A 17,850-nucleotide genomic window follows, 5' to 3' on the forward strand; every position below is an offset into this window, starting at 1 on the left:
TGCTAGGATTACAAGTGTGAGCCACCACGCCCGGCTGCAAGTAAACTTTTAAGAAACTGGCAGGCTCTTCTCCACTTGCCCTGGAGCCACAGCTGCCGCCCTGGGGACTCGCAGCGTCTCCTCCCACACGCTGACCGTGCCCTCCCTTGTCCTCCCTTGCAGCTCCAGGAGGCACGCGCCCCGGGCCCGGGCGGCATGCTGAAGCCAGGCGGCCGGCAGGATGAGTGTGCGCGAGGCGGGCCCCTCCGGCCCGGAGCACGCGGCCTACCGGCTGCACATCTACCCCCAGCTGTCGGGTGGCGAGAGCCAGGCCTCATGCCACGTGCCGGCCAGCAAGGACAGCAGCTCGTCCGACGTCATCAGAGAGGCCGTGGCCAGCCTGCGGCTGGACGGCAGCAAGCGCTACGTGCTGGTGGAGGTGAAGGAGGCCGGCGGCGAGGAGTGGGTGCTGGACGCCACCGACGCGCCGGTGCACCGCGTGCTGCTGTGGCCGCGGCGGGCGCGGGATGAGCACCCGCGCGAGGACGGCTACTACTTCCTGCTGCAGGAGCGCGGCGCCGACGGGGCCATCCAGTACGCACACGCGCAGCCGGGGGCCCAGGCGGAGGCCGCCCGGAGCCTGGTGGAGCGCGGGCTCTTGCCGCGACCGCAGGCGGACTTTGATGACCTGTGCAACCTGCCCGAGCTGACCGAGGACAACCTCCTGAAGAACCTGCGGCAGCGCTTCCTGCAGCAGAAGATCTACACGTACGCGGGCAGCATCCTCGTGGCCATCAACCCCTTCAAGTTCCTGCCCATCTACAACCCCAAGTACGTGAAGATGTACGAGAACCAGCAGCTGGGCAAGCTGGAGCCCCACGTGTTCGCGCTGGCCGACGTGGCCTACTACGCCATGCTGCGCAAGCAGCGCAACCAGTGCATCGTGATCTCCGGCGAGAGCGGCTCGGGCAAGACCCAGAGCACCAACTTCCTGATCCACTGCCTGACGGCGCTCAGCCAGAAGGGCTACGCCAGCGGCGTGGAGCGGACCATCCTGGGGGCCGGCCCGGTCCTGGAGGTGAGCCTGCGGCGGGCGGGGAGCCGGGCTCCAGCCCCAGCACCGCGGGGGGAAGAGTTGTTTCCATCGCTCACATGGGGTCAGGCCAACAGGTCAGGAGATAACCGCCCTGGAGGAGAGTTGGTGGCAGAGTTCCCAAGCCACGGTGTCACCCGGGTTGCTTGGGAGGCAGATAGGGAAGGGCCTTTGTCCTGGCTTTCGGGGATATGAACAGATGAGGCCAAGGAAGGAAGCAGGCTCCTCGGAGTTGAGGCACAAGGCTGCCCTGTGGTTCACGGCAGGGAATGGGGGAATGTGCTTGTGGGCTCCGGATAGGGTAGTTGGCTCTCTTCTTTATAAAGCACCCAGTCTCAGGTATTTTGTTATAGCAGTGGGAAAGAGACCGATACAACCTGGGGGTGAGGTTGTGGACGTAACTCTTGTGGGGGAGAAACAACTAGGTCCTAGTAGTCCCCTGGAATAACAGCTGGTGGCATTCGGGACCCTCGTCCCTGAGGGCCTCCCTGGCACCACCATTGTCTGGGGCCTGGTCATTCATTCCTCCTCCGATGCTGCCAGAGCTCTGCCAGCCTGTGCGCCTCCTCTCCTACAGTGGCTCCACGGGGTTCTGGAAAGCTGTCTCAGACGTCCTGAACAGCTGTTAGTCACCCTCAGTGAGTCAGGCGCCTCATCTCCCCAGGCTGCCTCCCTCTGAGGCCAATTTTCTCCAGCAGTTACGAGCGACCTGAGGGCAGTACCTGCATGGCTTCCAAAGTGAAGCGGAGCCAGCTCTGCGTCCTGCCGACAGTGTCCTTTCCAGGGCGACGCGCACAGGGGCACGGGGCTGAGCTCAGAAGCCAGGCGCCTCTAACGCGGGGCCATGCTGCTCGTTCTCTGGCGGGGACCACCTGGTGCGGAGGGGCATCCCTCGCCCCACCCGTCACAAGCCAGTCGCGCGCTCCCCCTGCGAATGTGATAGCCAAAACCGTCCCCGGACATTGCCTGTGCCCCCAGGGACACAACCTTCCTGGGTGAGAGCTGTGAGGCCCAGGTGCGGGGCACACAGCGACCACGCACAAGTCCAGCCCCTCCCGGCCATCCCAGGTCGTTTTCTAACTCAGGACCACCTCCTCGTCGTGTCTTGGGCCTCCGTGGGTGCACGGTTTTCTCCCATCAGCTCTCTGAATCCACTGAGTAGCTCTGCCCATTTTTAAGACCAGAAGCTGGGTACATTGGCGCATGCCTGTAATTCTGGTGTTTGGGAGGCTGAGACAGGAGGAGTGCAGGTTCAAGGATAACCTCAGCAAGTGAACAATAATCTCCGCAACTTAGCAAAACCCTGTTTCAAAATAAAAAATAAAAAGGGCTGGGGGTGCCGGGCGTGGTGGCGCACGCTTGTAATCCCCGCGCTTGGGAGGCGGAGACAGGAGGATCGTGCAGGTTCGAAGCCAGCCGCGCTGGCGTAAGAGACCCTGTTTCAAAAATATAAAATAGGTCTCGGAGTGTAGCCTGGAGGTAGAAGGGCTTCCAGGAACCCCAGTACCACCAAAAAAAAAAAAAGGGCTGGGGGTGTAGATTAGTGGTAGAACTCCCCCGGGGTTCCATCTCCAGTCCTGATAACGACGGAAAGACAGGAAAGAGCCGCAAAGAGCTGACCTCCATGCTCGCTTCCAGTGGCCGCCGCCACAAACTGGGTGACTTAGGACTAACGGGAATTTACCGTCACAGTTCTGAAAGCTGGAAGTCTGAAGTCAGGGCGTCACTGGCAGGGCTGTTTCACCCAGAGGTGCCGAGAGAGATTCCACCCCGCTTCTCTCCTGGCCTGGAGGTGTGTCCCCCATCTCTCCCTCTGTCTCTGTGTGACCTTCTCCCCTCTGTGTCTCTAGCCTTCTTCTCCTTCTCTCGTGACCTCATTTTAAGATCCTTAATGTAATTATATCAGCCGGGCGTGGCGGCTCACGCTTGTCATCCCCACGCTTGGGAGGCAGAGACAGGAGGATCAGGCAGGTTCAAAGCCAGCCGCGTGCGCTGGCTTAGGAGACCCAGTTTCCAAATTTAAAAAATGTAAAAAATAGGTCTGGGAGTGTAGCCCGGAGGTAGAAGGGCTGCCAGGAGCCCCAGTACCACCAAAAAATAAAAAATAATGTAATTATATCTTCAAAGACCCGGTTTCCAAGGGAGGTCACGTTCACAGCCCCTGGGGTCAGGGCTTTGGCATGTCTTTGGGGGTTCATAGACGCCCGCTGCAAGTGGACTCCCTGGGCTGGCCAGCGCAGGCGGCTCCAGCTCTACCTGGCTCTGGGCCCTGCCCGCCCTCTCCTCCCACCTCCTGCCTCCCACCTCTCCTGTATCTTGAAAACTTCTCCCCCGCCTGTCCCAGCTGCAGAAGGCCAAAGGTCTACGCAATTTGCAGTGCTCGGGGCTTTTTCTCAGCTCCTTCAGAAAGGAGAAGTTGAGTTGTTTTGAGGTGAGGGTGTTGCTGGCACCCCTCTCGGGGTGCGGGCTGCTGCCTCACTCCACAGTTCTGGTCAGAAACAGGAAGGGAGCACAGTAGAGAGCCGGGCCAGCCTGCTGCCGTGCCGCCCACTGCGGGAAGCGGGGCTGCCATGTCCCGCAGGCCATCAGGTAGTGGGGCCAAAGGCCTCGGCCCATTACAAGCAGCATGTCCTCCACGCTGCCCCAGGTCTAGAAACAGGTATCTGCAGGGGCCCGTTTGTCATCTCAGCCTAGCGGGGTACCAGCTCCTTCCTGTGTGGTGGGTCTCATGCATCGTGGGGGCCGCTTGACAACCTGATGGTCCTAGGTCAAGCAGTCTGCAAGCCGCGCTGCTGGGCTCACACAGGGCCACCAGGGCATGGCCCTCCTTAGGCCCGCAGCCCTGGAGTCCCCGGCTCTGCTGCCCGCATTGGGCTGGGCACGGGTGGGCCCCCTTTGTCTTCCCCAGGCCCTTACATGCCACGGCCATGCGCCAGCATGCGTGGGTTTCTTTTGAAAGCAGAAATGAGGATCTTTGCTCACCGGGCTGTGTTCCCCGGGGCTCAAGCTCCATTCAGCCACAGTGGCCTGGCCAAGGGGGGACTAGCTGAGAGATGGTGACCGTGACGGGCCTCTGGGCACAGAGACGCCACGGCCAGACCTCAACAGCTCAGCACAGGAGCTCTGGGGCCCCAGACCTGGGTCAGGTCCTGAGCTGGCCACCGTGCCAGACCCCAGGGCTCCTTAGGGAAACCACAAAGCCAGATTCCCCAGGCGCAGCCCACTGCCACGTTGTCCTGTGACCTGCCATGCCTGTCTCCCGCCCCCGAGACCGTCAGGTGAGATGTGGATGGGCCAGCCCCCCACCCAGCACTTTTTCATGTCATTTATATCCTGGCCTGGGCAGACTGACCACCCCACCTAACCCTCAGGGAAACTGAGGCACGCAGACTGAGCCACCCGGTGACAGAGGAAGCAGTCTGGCAGCAGCGTGGTGCCGACTCCCACGGCCTGGCCTCTGTGGCGGGCTTTACAGAGTGCGTGGCCCGGGCCTCCGCGGCTGGCTGTGATTGTGTGTGCTCCACATGGGCCATGTTGGACATGGTCCCAGGGTGGTGAGGGGGATGGTGGGGGCTTATTGGGTCGCTGGGGGTGCTGCCCAGCAAGGGACTGTGGGCGCTACCTCTCCTGTGGCTTCACAGTTGCAGTGGGGTGCTGGGCCCTCACCACCTTGACCCCCGTGCCCCAAACTGTGAGCCCCGTAAACCTGCTCACCTTGGAGGGTTGGCCTGCCTCATGTGTCTTTGCTAACACAAACTGGGGTGACAGTGGCCCTGGTACGCGACAAAGGTCACACTTCCTGTTCTAAGCCAAGTTCCCTGCCGGGCACTGTCCACAGCCCATCCTCTGCTGCGGGCCAAGGGTGTGGTGCTACCTATGAGTCTGGCCTTCCGGGTTGGCTTCGAGGGGCGTTCCAGTGTCATTTTAAGAATTCGATGTCCCAAATCACATCTGCTCTCTACTGCTGAGAAGTTCCCAGTGAATTTTCTTTCAAATACATACACACATTTGTCGTCCCCCCACCCCGCCCTCCGTGGTTCTCATTGATGCAGCTTCAGTGACCCATGGTTAACCTGCAGTTTGAAAATGCTAAATGGGAAATTCCAGAAATAAACTGTCCATACATCTCACACACACACACCAGTGAGCTACATCCCCAGACCTACTTTATTTTTTATTTAGAAACAGGGTCTCACTAAGTTGCCGAGAGCCTCACGAAGTTGTTTAGGCTGGCTTCAAACCTGCGATCCTCCTGTCTCGGCCTCCCAAGTCCTGGGACTACAGGTGTGCGCCACCACGCCCAGCTAGTCACACATTTTAAATTTTGTGCTGTTCTGAGTAGCATGTTCTGAGTAGCGTGATGAGATCTCACCAGCCTGCCCGAGATGGGAGCCATCACTTTGTCCTGCATACCCACACTGCACCCTGCAGGTGTTGGGGGGAAACTGTGTGTGTAGGGGCTGGTGCTGTCCACATCAACTGGTATCTGGGGGTCTTGGGACATACCCTCTTTGCACATGGGGCCTGCTGTCCTCAAAGTCCTTAAGTGCCGGGCATGGTGGTGCGTGCTTGTAATCTCATACTTCAGGCGGCTTGCAGGTTCAAAGCCAGCCTCGACAACTTAGTAAGGTCCTACACAACTTTAGTGAGACCCTGTTTCCAAATAAAAAATAAAATCGGGAGCCGAGAGCGTGGTGGCACATGCTTGTAATCGCAGTACTTGGGAGGCTGAAACAGATGAAATGCCTCTGAGTTCGAGCCCTGTGCCACCAAAAGAAAAGAAAAAATAAATAAAATTGGACTGAAGGTTTAGCTCAGAGGTAAAATGCTTCTGGGTTCAATCCCCAGTGCCACACACGCACACACACACACACGCGCGCGCGCGCGCGCGCGCACACACACACACACACACACACACACTTCTTTAAGTTTTCTGATACCATTAGGGCCCGCCCTGTGTGCATGCTGGATTTGCTCCTTACCTCCGTCCTTGTCTCCCCGAGGCAACTGTTTAAACCCATACCTAAACTGGGCGTGATGGCGCACACTCGTAATCCTGGCATTCAGGAGGATGCGCTTCGCAGACAGCCTCGGCTGCTTAGGCCCTTTGCAACTCAGTGAAACCTGATTTCAAAATAAAGAATAAAAAATAAATCTGGGCGTGCACCTCGGAGCCCCTGGGTTCCATTCCTGGTATCACAGAAAGAAAAGAAAAAAAAATAAGCCCGTGCCTAGTGCTGGCTGTGGTTCATGTCCTTATAGGGTAGGTACCAGGGATCAAAACCAGGGGCCTTCTACCTCTGAGCTATATCCCAGCCCTGTTGCTTTTTAACATTTATTTATTTGTTTGTTTGTTTTGTGGTACTAAACCTCCAGGCTACAATCCCAGACCTATTTTATATTTATTTTATTTTATTTTTTTATTATTATTATTATTTTTTTTTTTTTTGGTGGTACTGGGATTCCTGGAAGCCCTTCTACCTCCGGGCTATACTCCCAGACCTATTTTATATTTTTATTTGGAAACAGGATCTCTTAAGCCAGTGCATCCGGCTTCGAACCTGCGCGATCCTCCTGTCTCCGCCTCCCAAGCGCGGGGATCACAAGCGTGCGCCACCACGCCCGGCTTATATTTTATTTGAAAACAGGATCTTCCTTGGTTGCTGAGAGCCTCACCAAATAGCTGAGGCTGGCTTCAAACCTGTATGATCCTTCTGTCTCTGCCTCCCAAGGGTGGAGATTACAAGTGTGTACCACCATGCCTGGCTCTGTTTTATTTTTTATTTTGAAACCAGCCCTTGCTAAGCTGCTGAGGCTGGCCTCCAGCCTGTGATTCTCCTGTCTCAGACTCCCAAGTACTGGGATTACATGTTCGCTTCTTCAGGCCTGTCCCCAAAAGGAAAGAAACCTGAGCCACTGTCAGGCATGCGTCTCTGTGTCAGTGTCCGGAGGTCCCCACTGTGGCGAACCCCCGATACACTTCATAGCAGGCCTGCTCTCTTCCCCTCCTGTAATGCTCCATTGGCTTTCAGCGCCTTTTCTTAATTCAGGGTTTCATTTCTTTTTGTATATACCAAGGGTTGGCAAATTACAGCCCGCAGATCAAGTCTGCCAGCACGAACTTCTACAAATAAAGTTTTATTGGCAGGCAGCCACACCCACACATTTACATATTGTCTTTGGTGGCTCCCTCCTTGCCATGCCAGGGCTGAGGAATTAGACAGAGACGCCAGAGGACCCACAAAGCCCAAAGTATGTACTAACCAACCCAGTAGAGGGAAAGCTTGCTCTCCAGGACAGTGGTGCTCTGTATCTTCAGGTCCCGCAGACTTAACTCACTGTGGGTTAAACTTTTTTGTTTTGTTTTGTTTTTGTGAAACTGGGAGTTGAATTCAGGGGCTTTCTACTTCTGAGCTACATCCCAAGCCCTATTTTTTATTTTTAAACAGGGTCTCATTAGGTTGATGAGAATCCCACTATTTGCTGAGGCTGTCTTCGAACCTGCAATCCTCCCATCTCAACTTCCCAAGTACTGGGAATCCAGGCGTGCGCCTATAATTGTAATTTGCCTATCTGCGTTCTCAAATATTTGTGGCGGATTGACTCCTTGAGGACACAAACTGCATCTGGGAGTGTGTGGTTCAGTGGTTAGTGCTGACCTAGCATGCATGAGGGCCTTGGGTTCCATCCCCAGCACCAAAAAACATAAAAAAAAATTATTTTTGCATCTATATTGAACATATATACACTTTTTCTTATTTTTATTTCCTAAGCAATATAACAACCGTTTGCATAGAATTTGTATTGTGTTAGGTATTCTAGGTCACCTAGAGATCACTTAATGTCTGTGTGAGGACATACGTGGTTTCCGTACAAATACTGCACTGTTTTACATACGGGGCTTGAGCATCAGCACATTTTGGTATGTGTCCTAAAACCAGTCCTTGCCAATTCCAGGGATGACTGCACTTCTGTATGCACATAGAACATTCCAGAACCCATCGAAGGCGGGCACTTGACAGACACCTTTGCGGCTGCTCCTCACAGTTTGCACTGGGCTGCCCCATCCGCAGTGTAACAGGCAGTTGGGGTCACCACCTGAAATCATCCCAAGTCCCCACCATCAGATCCCGGCAGCCTGCCTCTGCCCTGCAGCTGTGATGACCAAATGTCCTACAGTGGTTTGGGGACCCTGCCTGCCACCCCAGCTACTTAGGTGTCTGAAGCAGGAGGACCACAGGTTCAAGGTCATCCTGGGCAATTTAGCAAGACCCTATCTTAAAATAAAATAGAAAAAAGGTTGGGGTGTAGAGTGCCCTGGTGCTGGGCGCTGCCTGCCCCTGCCACGCCTTGCTGACACCCTGGGCTGCCTTTGGGGCTCGCCATGAGAGGGTAGAGCCTGATGTTCTGGAATGATCCCAGGCTATTTTAGATGAAAGGGAAAGTTATATTTTGGGGAATGCCGCATCTAAGAGAGGAGTAAAATTACGGGTTATATTTTAAGTGCCCAAAGAGCGCTCCTTGGGAATGGAAGGAAAGATTGATTAAGAGCCAACAGTTAGCTGGGCGTGGTGGCACATGCCTATAATCCCAGGACTTGGGGGCTGAGACAAGAGGATCCCAGGTTCGAAGCCAGCCTGAGCAACTTAGCAGGCTCGCAGCAACTAACAATAAAAGAATAAAATAGGGCTAAGGGTGTAGCTTGAAGGTAGAATGCCCCTGGGCTCACCCAGCACCACAAAAGAAAAAGCTAAAGCTTAGGCCAGGTGCCGTGGCGCGCTGTGATCCCAGTACTTGGGAGGCTGAGACAGGAGGGTCACAAGTTCAAGAACAGCCTCAGCAATGTAGTGAGACACTGTTTCAAAGTTAAAAGAAAAATAAAATAGGGCTGGGAGTATAGCTCAGTCCCCTGTACCAAACATCAGAAACATAAAGCAGCCAAAGCATAGGTCAGGGCACCTTGCCGCAGACGTCTGTCCCCCTTCTGAACGTCTGGGGTCTTGCCACAGCAGGCTGAAGGTGACAGGGTGCCCTCTGTCACCCGCCTCAGTGTTTGGGCTGAGAGTGCAGCTGTGTGGCAGCCAAGCATGGAGCCAGGTGTCCGGTTCGCTTCCTGGTGACCACAGTGGGGCAGCAGAGGAAGCCACCCACTGCAGACATCCTGGACGCCCCCTGAATTCTTCTTTGTGACCTTGAGTCACCGGCTGGCCAGTGACCCCACCGCCAGCCTCTGAGCAGCTCCAGTCCGAGCCCGCCCTGAGGTGGGCTCTTGGGAGACACAGGACGGTGTCACCATCCACTTGCCGGACAGTGAGTTATGGTGGGGTGTGCTGCACAGATGCAGCGTGCCGGGTCCACCTAGCTGGTGCCGGTTCTGCCCTGGGTGACCTTTGCAACATGGAGAGACCGTCTCGGTCATCGTGCCTGGGGAGGGAAGCCCCTGGCATCCCTGCTGGCGGATCAGGGACGGGCTAAGTGCCCCACTGTACATTGCAGCCCCAATTGTTAGCGCATCCGCCCTTCCTAGCTCAGTATGAGACTCCAGCCCTGCAGAGGGACTGAACACCCCGACACTTCCTGTCAGGGTTCCCTAAACAGTAGTGTAACAGCTGTGTACAGGGGTCTTCAGTGTATCAGGCCTCAAGCCCTGAACAATGCAGTGTAACATCTGTGCATATAGAACCTGCATTGTATTGGGTATCATGCAGCTCTAGAGGTAATTTAAGGTCTGCGGGAGGACTGGCACTGGTTGTGTGCAGTGCCATGCCCTCTAGAGAAGGGGCTTGAACATGCGATACTGCTGTCCTCAAGGGGTTCTGGAGCCCACTCTGTGGACACTGAGGGATGACTCTGGTCAACTTGCAGGTTTTAGAGCAGACAGCCACAGACAGCACAGAAATGAACGAGTGTGGCCACGTGCCAGTAAGACTTTATTTGCAAAAATAGGTGATGGGAGAGAAATAGCAGATAAACCCAGACTGAAGGACATTTTACAAAATACCCAACTCAAACTGTCAGTCTCAGCCTGGCATGTGGCGCATACCCGTAATCCATCTCTTGGGAGGCTGTGACAGGAGGGTTGCAGGTTCAAGGCCAGCCGCCGCAACCTAGCCAGACTCTGAGCAACTAACTGAGACCCTGTCTCAAAACTGAAAAGGCCTAGGTAGGGGTGGAACTCGGTGCTGGAGCGCTCGCCTGGCCGGCACACAGCTCTCGGTTTGATTCACAGTACTGAAGAAGGAAAAGAAAAAGAACAAAGTGGACTCCCAGAGGATGATTTGGACCTGGAGTGCGTACGGTGAGCCCTCGGGCAGCTTGACAGATTCCTCAGAGGTTCCACGGCCCGGGGCGCAGCCTCCCCATCAAAGCTGAGCTTGTTCTCTACTGCCCTGTGATCTGCCGCGTGGTGCGGTGATAACCCAAACCAAACCTCGGAGAAATATGTGAGGCTTCATAGCTGGTGCCGTGAGATTCTGTTACCACCTCAAGGTCCTGCGAGAACCCGGCCCTTGCTCGGAACTGATCCTTTTTTTTTTTTTTTTTTGGGACTGAGGATTAAGCCCATTCGATCCCCAAGCTACACCCCCAGCCTACTTGTTTATTTTTTTATTTACTTATTTATGCTGGAGATTGAATCCAGGGGTCTACTGAGCTGCACCCTCAGCCCTTTTCATTTTTTATTTTTGAAACAGGGTCTTGCAAAGTTGCTGGGGCTAGCCCCAAACCTGCTGTCTGAGCCTCCCTCCCGGTCCTGGCTGGGAAGTGGTCCATCCCAAAGGACTTGGCCTTGGCTCTGGGTGTTCTTGCTGCGTTTCTGGAGACTGCATTTCCATTGGCAGCTGTTGCTGACAGTGGCATCTTGTGATGGGGTCGCTGGGGGAGGGGGGGATCAGCTCCCTGCGAGTCCATGTTGTCTATGGGATCATCTATCTGTCCGCTCATCCCAGGATTGGGGGATTGGCTTTCAAGAGCCTATGGGTGCCCCAGCCCCTTGGGCAACCGGAAGAGAACAGAACCCAGCGGAAGCTGGGCCTGAACCAGGCCGTCTAGGGCCTCCACTTCCTCCTCTGAAAGCAGGTTAGGTTGGCCGGGAGCAGCCTGCAGCTGCCACCTGCGCAGTGAGAAGGGTGCGGGGCCCCGTCCCTCCCGCAGCCCAGTGCTGCTTCCTCTCCCCCGCCGGCACCGCCACCCTTTCTCGCCCACTTCCTTGTCTTCCCCCGCCATTGCCTCAGATGCGCCTCGGGTTCCCCTTCCCAACCTGCGGAGCCCGCTGCCCCACCCTGAGCAGCGCTCCTGGAAGCGGAAGCGCTCGCCAGAATGCATTGGCGCCTGCGGTCCCCTTACCGCCCTCCTTCCTGCCATACCTTCTGCTCCCCTCCAATTCCCACGTCTCCAGGGCAGGACTCTGTCTCCTCTCACCCGGCTCTCCCTTGGGCATGGGACCCTGTGCGCCCATCTTGCCCTCGATGCTTCCTGGGCCTGCTTCTGTCTGCCCCCTCCATGCCCGGAGCCCAGTCAGCTCCAAATGGCGCTCCGCCCGCGCTGCTCACCCGGCATTACTGCCGTGTCCCAGGGGCGAGGCCTCCTCCTAGCCTGTCGTCCGCTCTGGCTTCTGGAGGAGGGACCTGTTAATGGAGATCCAGAGCGGTGGCACACGCCTGCAATCCCAGTGACTCTGGAGGCTGAAGTAGGAGGCAGAGGCCATCTTGGATCACTTAGCAAGAATCAAAATACAAACGCTGGGGGTGTGGCTCAGTGCTAGTGCACCCTTGGGCTCAATCCCAAATGCTAGCAAAAAACCAATTGGGGCTAGGGATGTAGGTTGGTGGTAGAGTACTTGTCTACAATATGCAAGGCACTGTGTTCGATCCCCAGCACTGCAAAAAAATAAAAAGTTGTATGTGTGTGATACTGGAAATTGGACCCAGGGGCATTCTACCTCTGACTCACACCCCTCAGCCCCCCTTTTTTCTGGTACTGGGGATTGAATCCAGAGGTATTCTATCTCTGAGCTACACCCCTAGCCCTTTTTTTTTTTTTTTTTTTTGGTGGTGGTGGTGGCACTGGGGTTCCTGGAAACCCTTCTGCCTCCGGGCTACACTCCCAGACCTATTTTATATTTTTATTTGGAAACAGGGTCTCTTAGGCCAGCATAGCTGGCTTTAAGCCTGCGCGATCCTCCTGTCTGCCTCCCAAGTGCGGGGACTACAAGCGTGCGCCACCACGCCCAGCTTGTCCTTTATTTTGAAACAGAATCTCACCGAGTAGCTGAGGCTGACTGTGAACCTGTGATCCCCCTGTCTCCACCTCCCAAGTACTGGGATTACAGGCGTTGACCACCACTTCCGGCTTTCAGCCCATTTTTTGTTTTTGTTTTGTTTTGTTTGCGGTACTGGGGATTGAACTCAGGGAATACTGCCTCTGAGCTACACCCCCAGCCCTATATTTTACTCTTTATTTTGAAACGGTCTCGCTAAGTTGCAGACGTTGCAGAGGGCCTCACTAAGTATCTGAGGCTGGCCATGAACTGCGATCCTCCTCTCTCAGCCTCCCAAGTACTGAAATTACAAGCATGCGCCACTGCGGTCGGCTTCCCAGCGTTTGTTTGTTTGTTTGTTTGTTTGTTTGTTTGTTTGTTTGTTTTGAAACAGAGTTGCTAGTTGCTGAGAATCTTACAGAGTTGCTGCGCCTGGTGTTAAACCTGTGATCTTCCTGTCTCCGCCTCACAATGATTAGTGATTAAAAAGTCTAGGACAGTAAACCAGCAGCCGTCACTTTCCATCAGGTGTGAGGTTCTGTCTGCGTCCTGTGGGTGTCATCACCTCACGGCTGGCGGCAACCCCAGGCGGGTTGTTTACGCCGGCATCATCGCAGACGGGAGGGACGCGCTTCACCGGTGTGCGGCAGCTGAGATTCCGTTAGGCCCCGGGGTCTCCAGCTCTGTTTGTCACAGGAGACCACCGCTGTGTGTGCCCCGTCACTGACCAGCATGCCGTTACAACCATGGCTTCGTTTTGGTTCTGCCCTTGCTGTCTGCGTGAGGGGGCAGCCTCAGGCGACAGGCACGTGCCCAGTGGCCGTGTGGAGGACACACCCCTGATGCCCGAGGCGGGGTGGGACGTGCAGGCTTCTCAGTGAGCTAAAAGTAGAAAGCCCCTTCACCAGCCATTCCAGTGCTGGTGTGTGTCCAGAGGAGGGGTGCCAGGCCACGGAAGAGACGCGTGCGTGCAGCGCTGCTCCCGACGGCCCCGAACTGGGCGGCGCCTAGGAGCCCTCGGTGAATGACGGGCTAAGGAAAATGCGACGCACGGTGTACCCAGGGGGATTTAAAAAGTGGAGTCCTAGCCGGGCGTGGTGGGCACGCTTGTCATCCCCGCGCTTGGGGGGCGGAGACGGGAGGATCGCGCAGGTTCGAAGCCATACGCGCTGGCCTAAGAGACCCTGTTTCCGAATAAAAATATAAAAAATAGGTGTCTGGGAGTGTAGCCCGGAGGTAGAAGGGTTTCCAGGAACCCCAGTACCACCAAAAAAAAAAAAAAAAAAAAAAAAAAGCAGAGTCCTCCCCCGTGTGACTGGAGATTGGTCAGTCTCAGGAAACGTGAACGCAGGAGAGGTTCCCAGATCTGGTACCATATGCCCGATCGGGCCAGCACCCCAGCACGATACCGAGTCGTTGGCACTGCTTTCCGCCCAGAGAAGAGCTGTCATTCTAGACAGAAGCGTGCCATCTAGGGCCCAGGGTAGAGCCCAGGTAGAGCGTGTGCTTACGCATGCATGGTGCGCCCTGGGTTCCGTCCCCAGCACCAGCGATGACTGAGCGAGAGATGGGGGTGGGACCCGCGTAGAGGACCCGCCTGGCGTGGGTGAGGCCATGGGCTCCGTCCCCACACAGACACAGACACGCACGAAAACAAAGGGAAATGTGCCATCTAGAATTTGTGTCCGAGTAGGGCGTGCAACCCTGAATGTCTCCTAACAAAGATCCCTGGCAGGGCTGAGCTGTGGGGCTCCAGAACCTTCTCCCAGGCCCATCTGTGTGCAGCCAGCCTTGACTAGGATGGCTGGACACTGGGCCTTTTGGCTTTACGGCGCTGCAGAGGTGGTCGTGCTCACGCTCGGTGGCAGCTGCCCCTGGTGGAGTGGATTGGGGTCTTTTCCTGGGGCTCCGGTGGCACTCTGCGGTGTGCTGTGCGCCGAAGCGCTGGCGCACGGTGGTGGGGCTGGCCCCACACGCTTGCGGCCTTATGATAGGTTCAGCTTACGTTGGACCGTAACCCTTCCGTAAATTGAAAGCCAGTACTTGCTTGTAAAATCCAGTTTTAGCACCGAGCCCGGCTAAGTCAGGTTAGCAAGAAACACACACACACTGTGCCCGCTCACCTGGGATCTGACCAGGCTCCTTGTGCTCTACCGCCCAAGGTAAGGCCTTATCACCCTGGCCTGTCCAGCAGGAATCCTGTCGGGTCACTTTAGTCACAGCCCTACTGACCTGTGCCCTTGCCCCTCAGCTCCCAGGTCCCAATTTCCACTGCTGTATCGGGGCCCGGCCCATTCTCTGTCCACCACAAGACCCCATGGCAGGGGTCCCTGTACCTGTCATAATGGCTCCCAAAAATTTCCTTTACTATGCCTTAACAAGTTTCACCAACTCACTCCTTAACATTTCAAGAAACGTTATAGCTGGGTGTGTGGTGCACACCTGTCATCCCAGCGACTCGTGAGGCTGAGGCACCAACACCCCTGTTCCCCCTTTTTAAAAAACGGTTTCACTAAGCTCCTGAAGCTGTCCCCCCCGAGGCTGTCTCAGCCCCCCAAGTACTGTCATTACAGGCTGGCACCACCTCGCCCGGCCAGGCTGTTTAAGGCAGAGCGCATTGCAGTGCGCATGTGGACCACGTGTAGACCCTGCGCGTCTACCCATTTCTTGGCTGTTGGGGACTCTGCTGCCGTGGAGGGGGAAGGGCAGGCGTCCCTTCCACGTGCTGATTTCATTTCCTTTGGATACATGCCCAGCAGTGGTCTAGCTGGGTTGTACGTTCTCCAAATTGTTAACTTAGGTTACAGCGTGTCTTTTCCATTATAAAAGAGAGACGTTTTCCATGAAGACAGAGGCCACTCTCCCACGTGCATCTTGCCAGGGGTAGGGGCTTCTGGCCCAGGACAGTGGCGTTAGCATCTGGCCTGTTGACTCCCGGGTCCCACTTCCTCCCTCCTGACTACCCTCAACCCACATGATGCCTGTCCTGTGCCCTGGGGCAGCCACCCGAGCAGCTGTACAATGGTGCCCCTCGCGGGCCGCACTTCCTGCTTGGATGGGTAATAGCACCAGCCGGATATTTTTAGACGGGCTCTGAAAAGTCGCAGTGTGAGAGAGCGCATACCAGACGCGTGAGGTCAGCTGGCCCAGGAGCAGCCTGTCCGTCAGGGTAATCGCAAAAGCAGAGCCAGCTAGCCCGCCATGGTTTTAGCACGGGGAGCACAGCTCCTGAAGGCCCCCAGCCCCTCGCTTCCCAAAAGCGCTCCCTCCGGTCTGTCCCCAGGCCCCCAGGCTTGGCTGTTAGAAGTCCCTGTGGAGCCAGGCATGGCGGCACACCCCAGTAATCCCAGCACTCAGGAGACAGGGCAGGAGGATTGTAGGCTTGCGGCTAGCCTCAGCCAGTTACCAAGACTCTCAGCAACTTAGTGAGACCCTGTTTCAAAATAGGGCTGGGGGCATAGCCCAGAGGTAGGATGCCCTGGTTTTAAGCCCCAGCGTACCCAGCAAAGGAAGTCACTGTGGAGGCTTGTCCCCCAGGGTCGAAAGCAAGCTCAGTGGCCCTGTGGGTTGCAGATGGACATTTGTGGCTACCTCTGTAGCAGATGGGCCTGTTTCTCTTTCAGATGCAACACGGAGCCCCACACAAGCAGGCACCCCCTTGCCACTGCCTGTACTTAGCACAGCAGGTGGCTTGACAGGGCTCTCGCAGGAGTTCACTTTAGATCCAGGAGGCCACACAGCAGCTCCCTCCAGCCTCAGCACGGAGTGGGGAGGAAGCCCATCCCAGGCCTCTTACTCCTCCCCGGGCTAAAACACGTCTGCTGGAGTTGAGGGCCCTGCAGGGCCTCCTGAGCCTCCAGGAAGAGAGGACAGTGCCAGCATCCTGGATGGCTGAGCTTTGGGGAAACCTGAGATTAAGCGTCTCTCTTGCCTCAGCGCTGTGATAACGCGCACGGGCCCCTCATCGGGGTGAAGGGCCCCAGGACCCAGAACCCGGCCCCGCAAGCCCCTTACTGCTGCCATCTCTCAGGACCCGAAGGAGATCCGGGACCCTGTGGGCACTCGGGCCCTCGGTGCTCCAGGAGCCTGTGCACGAGCTCCTGTCTGCTGGTCTCTGGATGGCAGACGGCAGCTCAGGGTAAAAGTGTGTATCGTCCTCATGCCGTGCTCTAGGGAAGCCAAACCCGCCAAGGCCAGCTGCGCGTTGGTGCTTCGTAGCTGAGTGTGCTGGGGAGCTCTGGGGACATTTGCTTTCCTGCTTCCTCCCATCGTGATGGGCAGCGGGCGCGCTGCTCATCACCCCAGCGTCCACAGGACTGCCTGACCAAGAAGGACCCGGGGCGGGGCGGCGGGGCTCAGCGCAGAGCACCTGCCTGGCATGCTGAGGGCTCCATCCCCTCTGCTAGAATCTGTGCTGAGAGCCGCGTGCTCGGCTGCCGCCCCCAGCCTGCCCCTTCTACCCCAACCCCACACCAGACCTTGGCAAGGGCCCTGCCACCTCCTCACTGCTGCGGCCTGGCCTCCTCCTGGCCTCCCTGTACTTCTCTCTGCCTCCAGACCTCCCTTCCTGTGTGTGTCTCCAGCAAGTCACCCGTGTGTGCGCTTCCTCAGCCACCGGGGGCACGGCTTCCCAGCTGGGCCCCAGGCTCTGGACCGCTCCATCGCCTCTCCCCCGTCTGTCTGCTGGCCTGGGCACCTGCCCATCCCACGCTCACCAGGCCCTGCCCTCCTCTCGGTGGGAGGGGCAGGGCATCCCAGTCCCTGGCTGGGGGGTCTCTGTCTCAGCCTGAGTGTTGGTTGCTGGGCCCTGCCGAGCTGCACAGCGCCCTTGAGCTCCGCGGCCCTGATGATGCCGAGCGCTGGGAGCCAGGCACAAGAGGCCACGTGGCGTGCGACCCCATTGATGCCAGTCTAGAGACAGGAAGCGCATCAGGGCTGCTGGGGAGGGGATGGGGAATGGCGGCTGCTAGGGATGGGGGCTCCTCTTTGGGAGATGGAATGTTCTGGAACAAGATAGAGGCAGTGGCTGCACATTGTGAGAATGCTGAATGCCACTGAATTACGTACTTTAAAATGGTGACTTTTAGCCAGATGTGGTGGTACACGCCTATAATTTTAATCTTAGTACTTGGGAGGCTAAGATGGGAGGACCACTGGTTCAAGGCCAGCCTCAGCAATTTAGCAAGGCTTTCTGAAACTTAGGGAGGCACTCTTTCAAAATAAAAAATAAAATAAGGCTGGGAGTGTCGATCAGAGGCAGAATGCCCCTGGGCTCAATCCATAGTACCACCAAACACACGCTCGCGTGCACACACACACACGTAGAAAGCAGGGTGTGGAGGCCCATACCTGTGATCTCAGTACTCAGGAGGCTGAGACAGCAGGATGAAAGGTGCAAGGCCAGCCTCACCAAGTTAGCAAAACACTGTTTCAAAATAAGAAGGGCTGGGTGTCGCTTGGAAGTAAAAGACCCCAGGGTTCAAGCCCCAGTTCCACACACACACACACACACACACACACA

The 17,850-nt window shown here is 56.4% G+C and overlaps 1 protein-coding gene across 1 annotated transcript in view; it reads left to right on the forward strand.

Moving 5' to 3' along the window:
* Positions 1–220: 220 nt before the first annotated feature.
* MYO9B (myosin IXB) overlaps positions 221–17,850 on the forward strand; it is a gene marked incomplete at both ends in the record, with an annotated part of 75,268 nt that continues 57,638 nt past the window's right edge. Inside the window, one exon of the mRNA XM_080714900.1 lies at positions 221–1,057. Coding sequence (XP_080571026.1) covers positions 221–1,057 — 837 coding nt within the window. The remainder of the gene's footprint in view (positions 1,058–17,850) is intronic.

Source organism: Muscardinus avellanarius, assembly GCF_963383645.1.
Source record: "Muscardinus avellanarius genome assembly, chromosome: 18".
NCBI lineage: Eukaryota > Metazoa > Chordata > Mammalia > Rodentia > Gliridae > Muscardinus > Muscardinus avellanarius.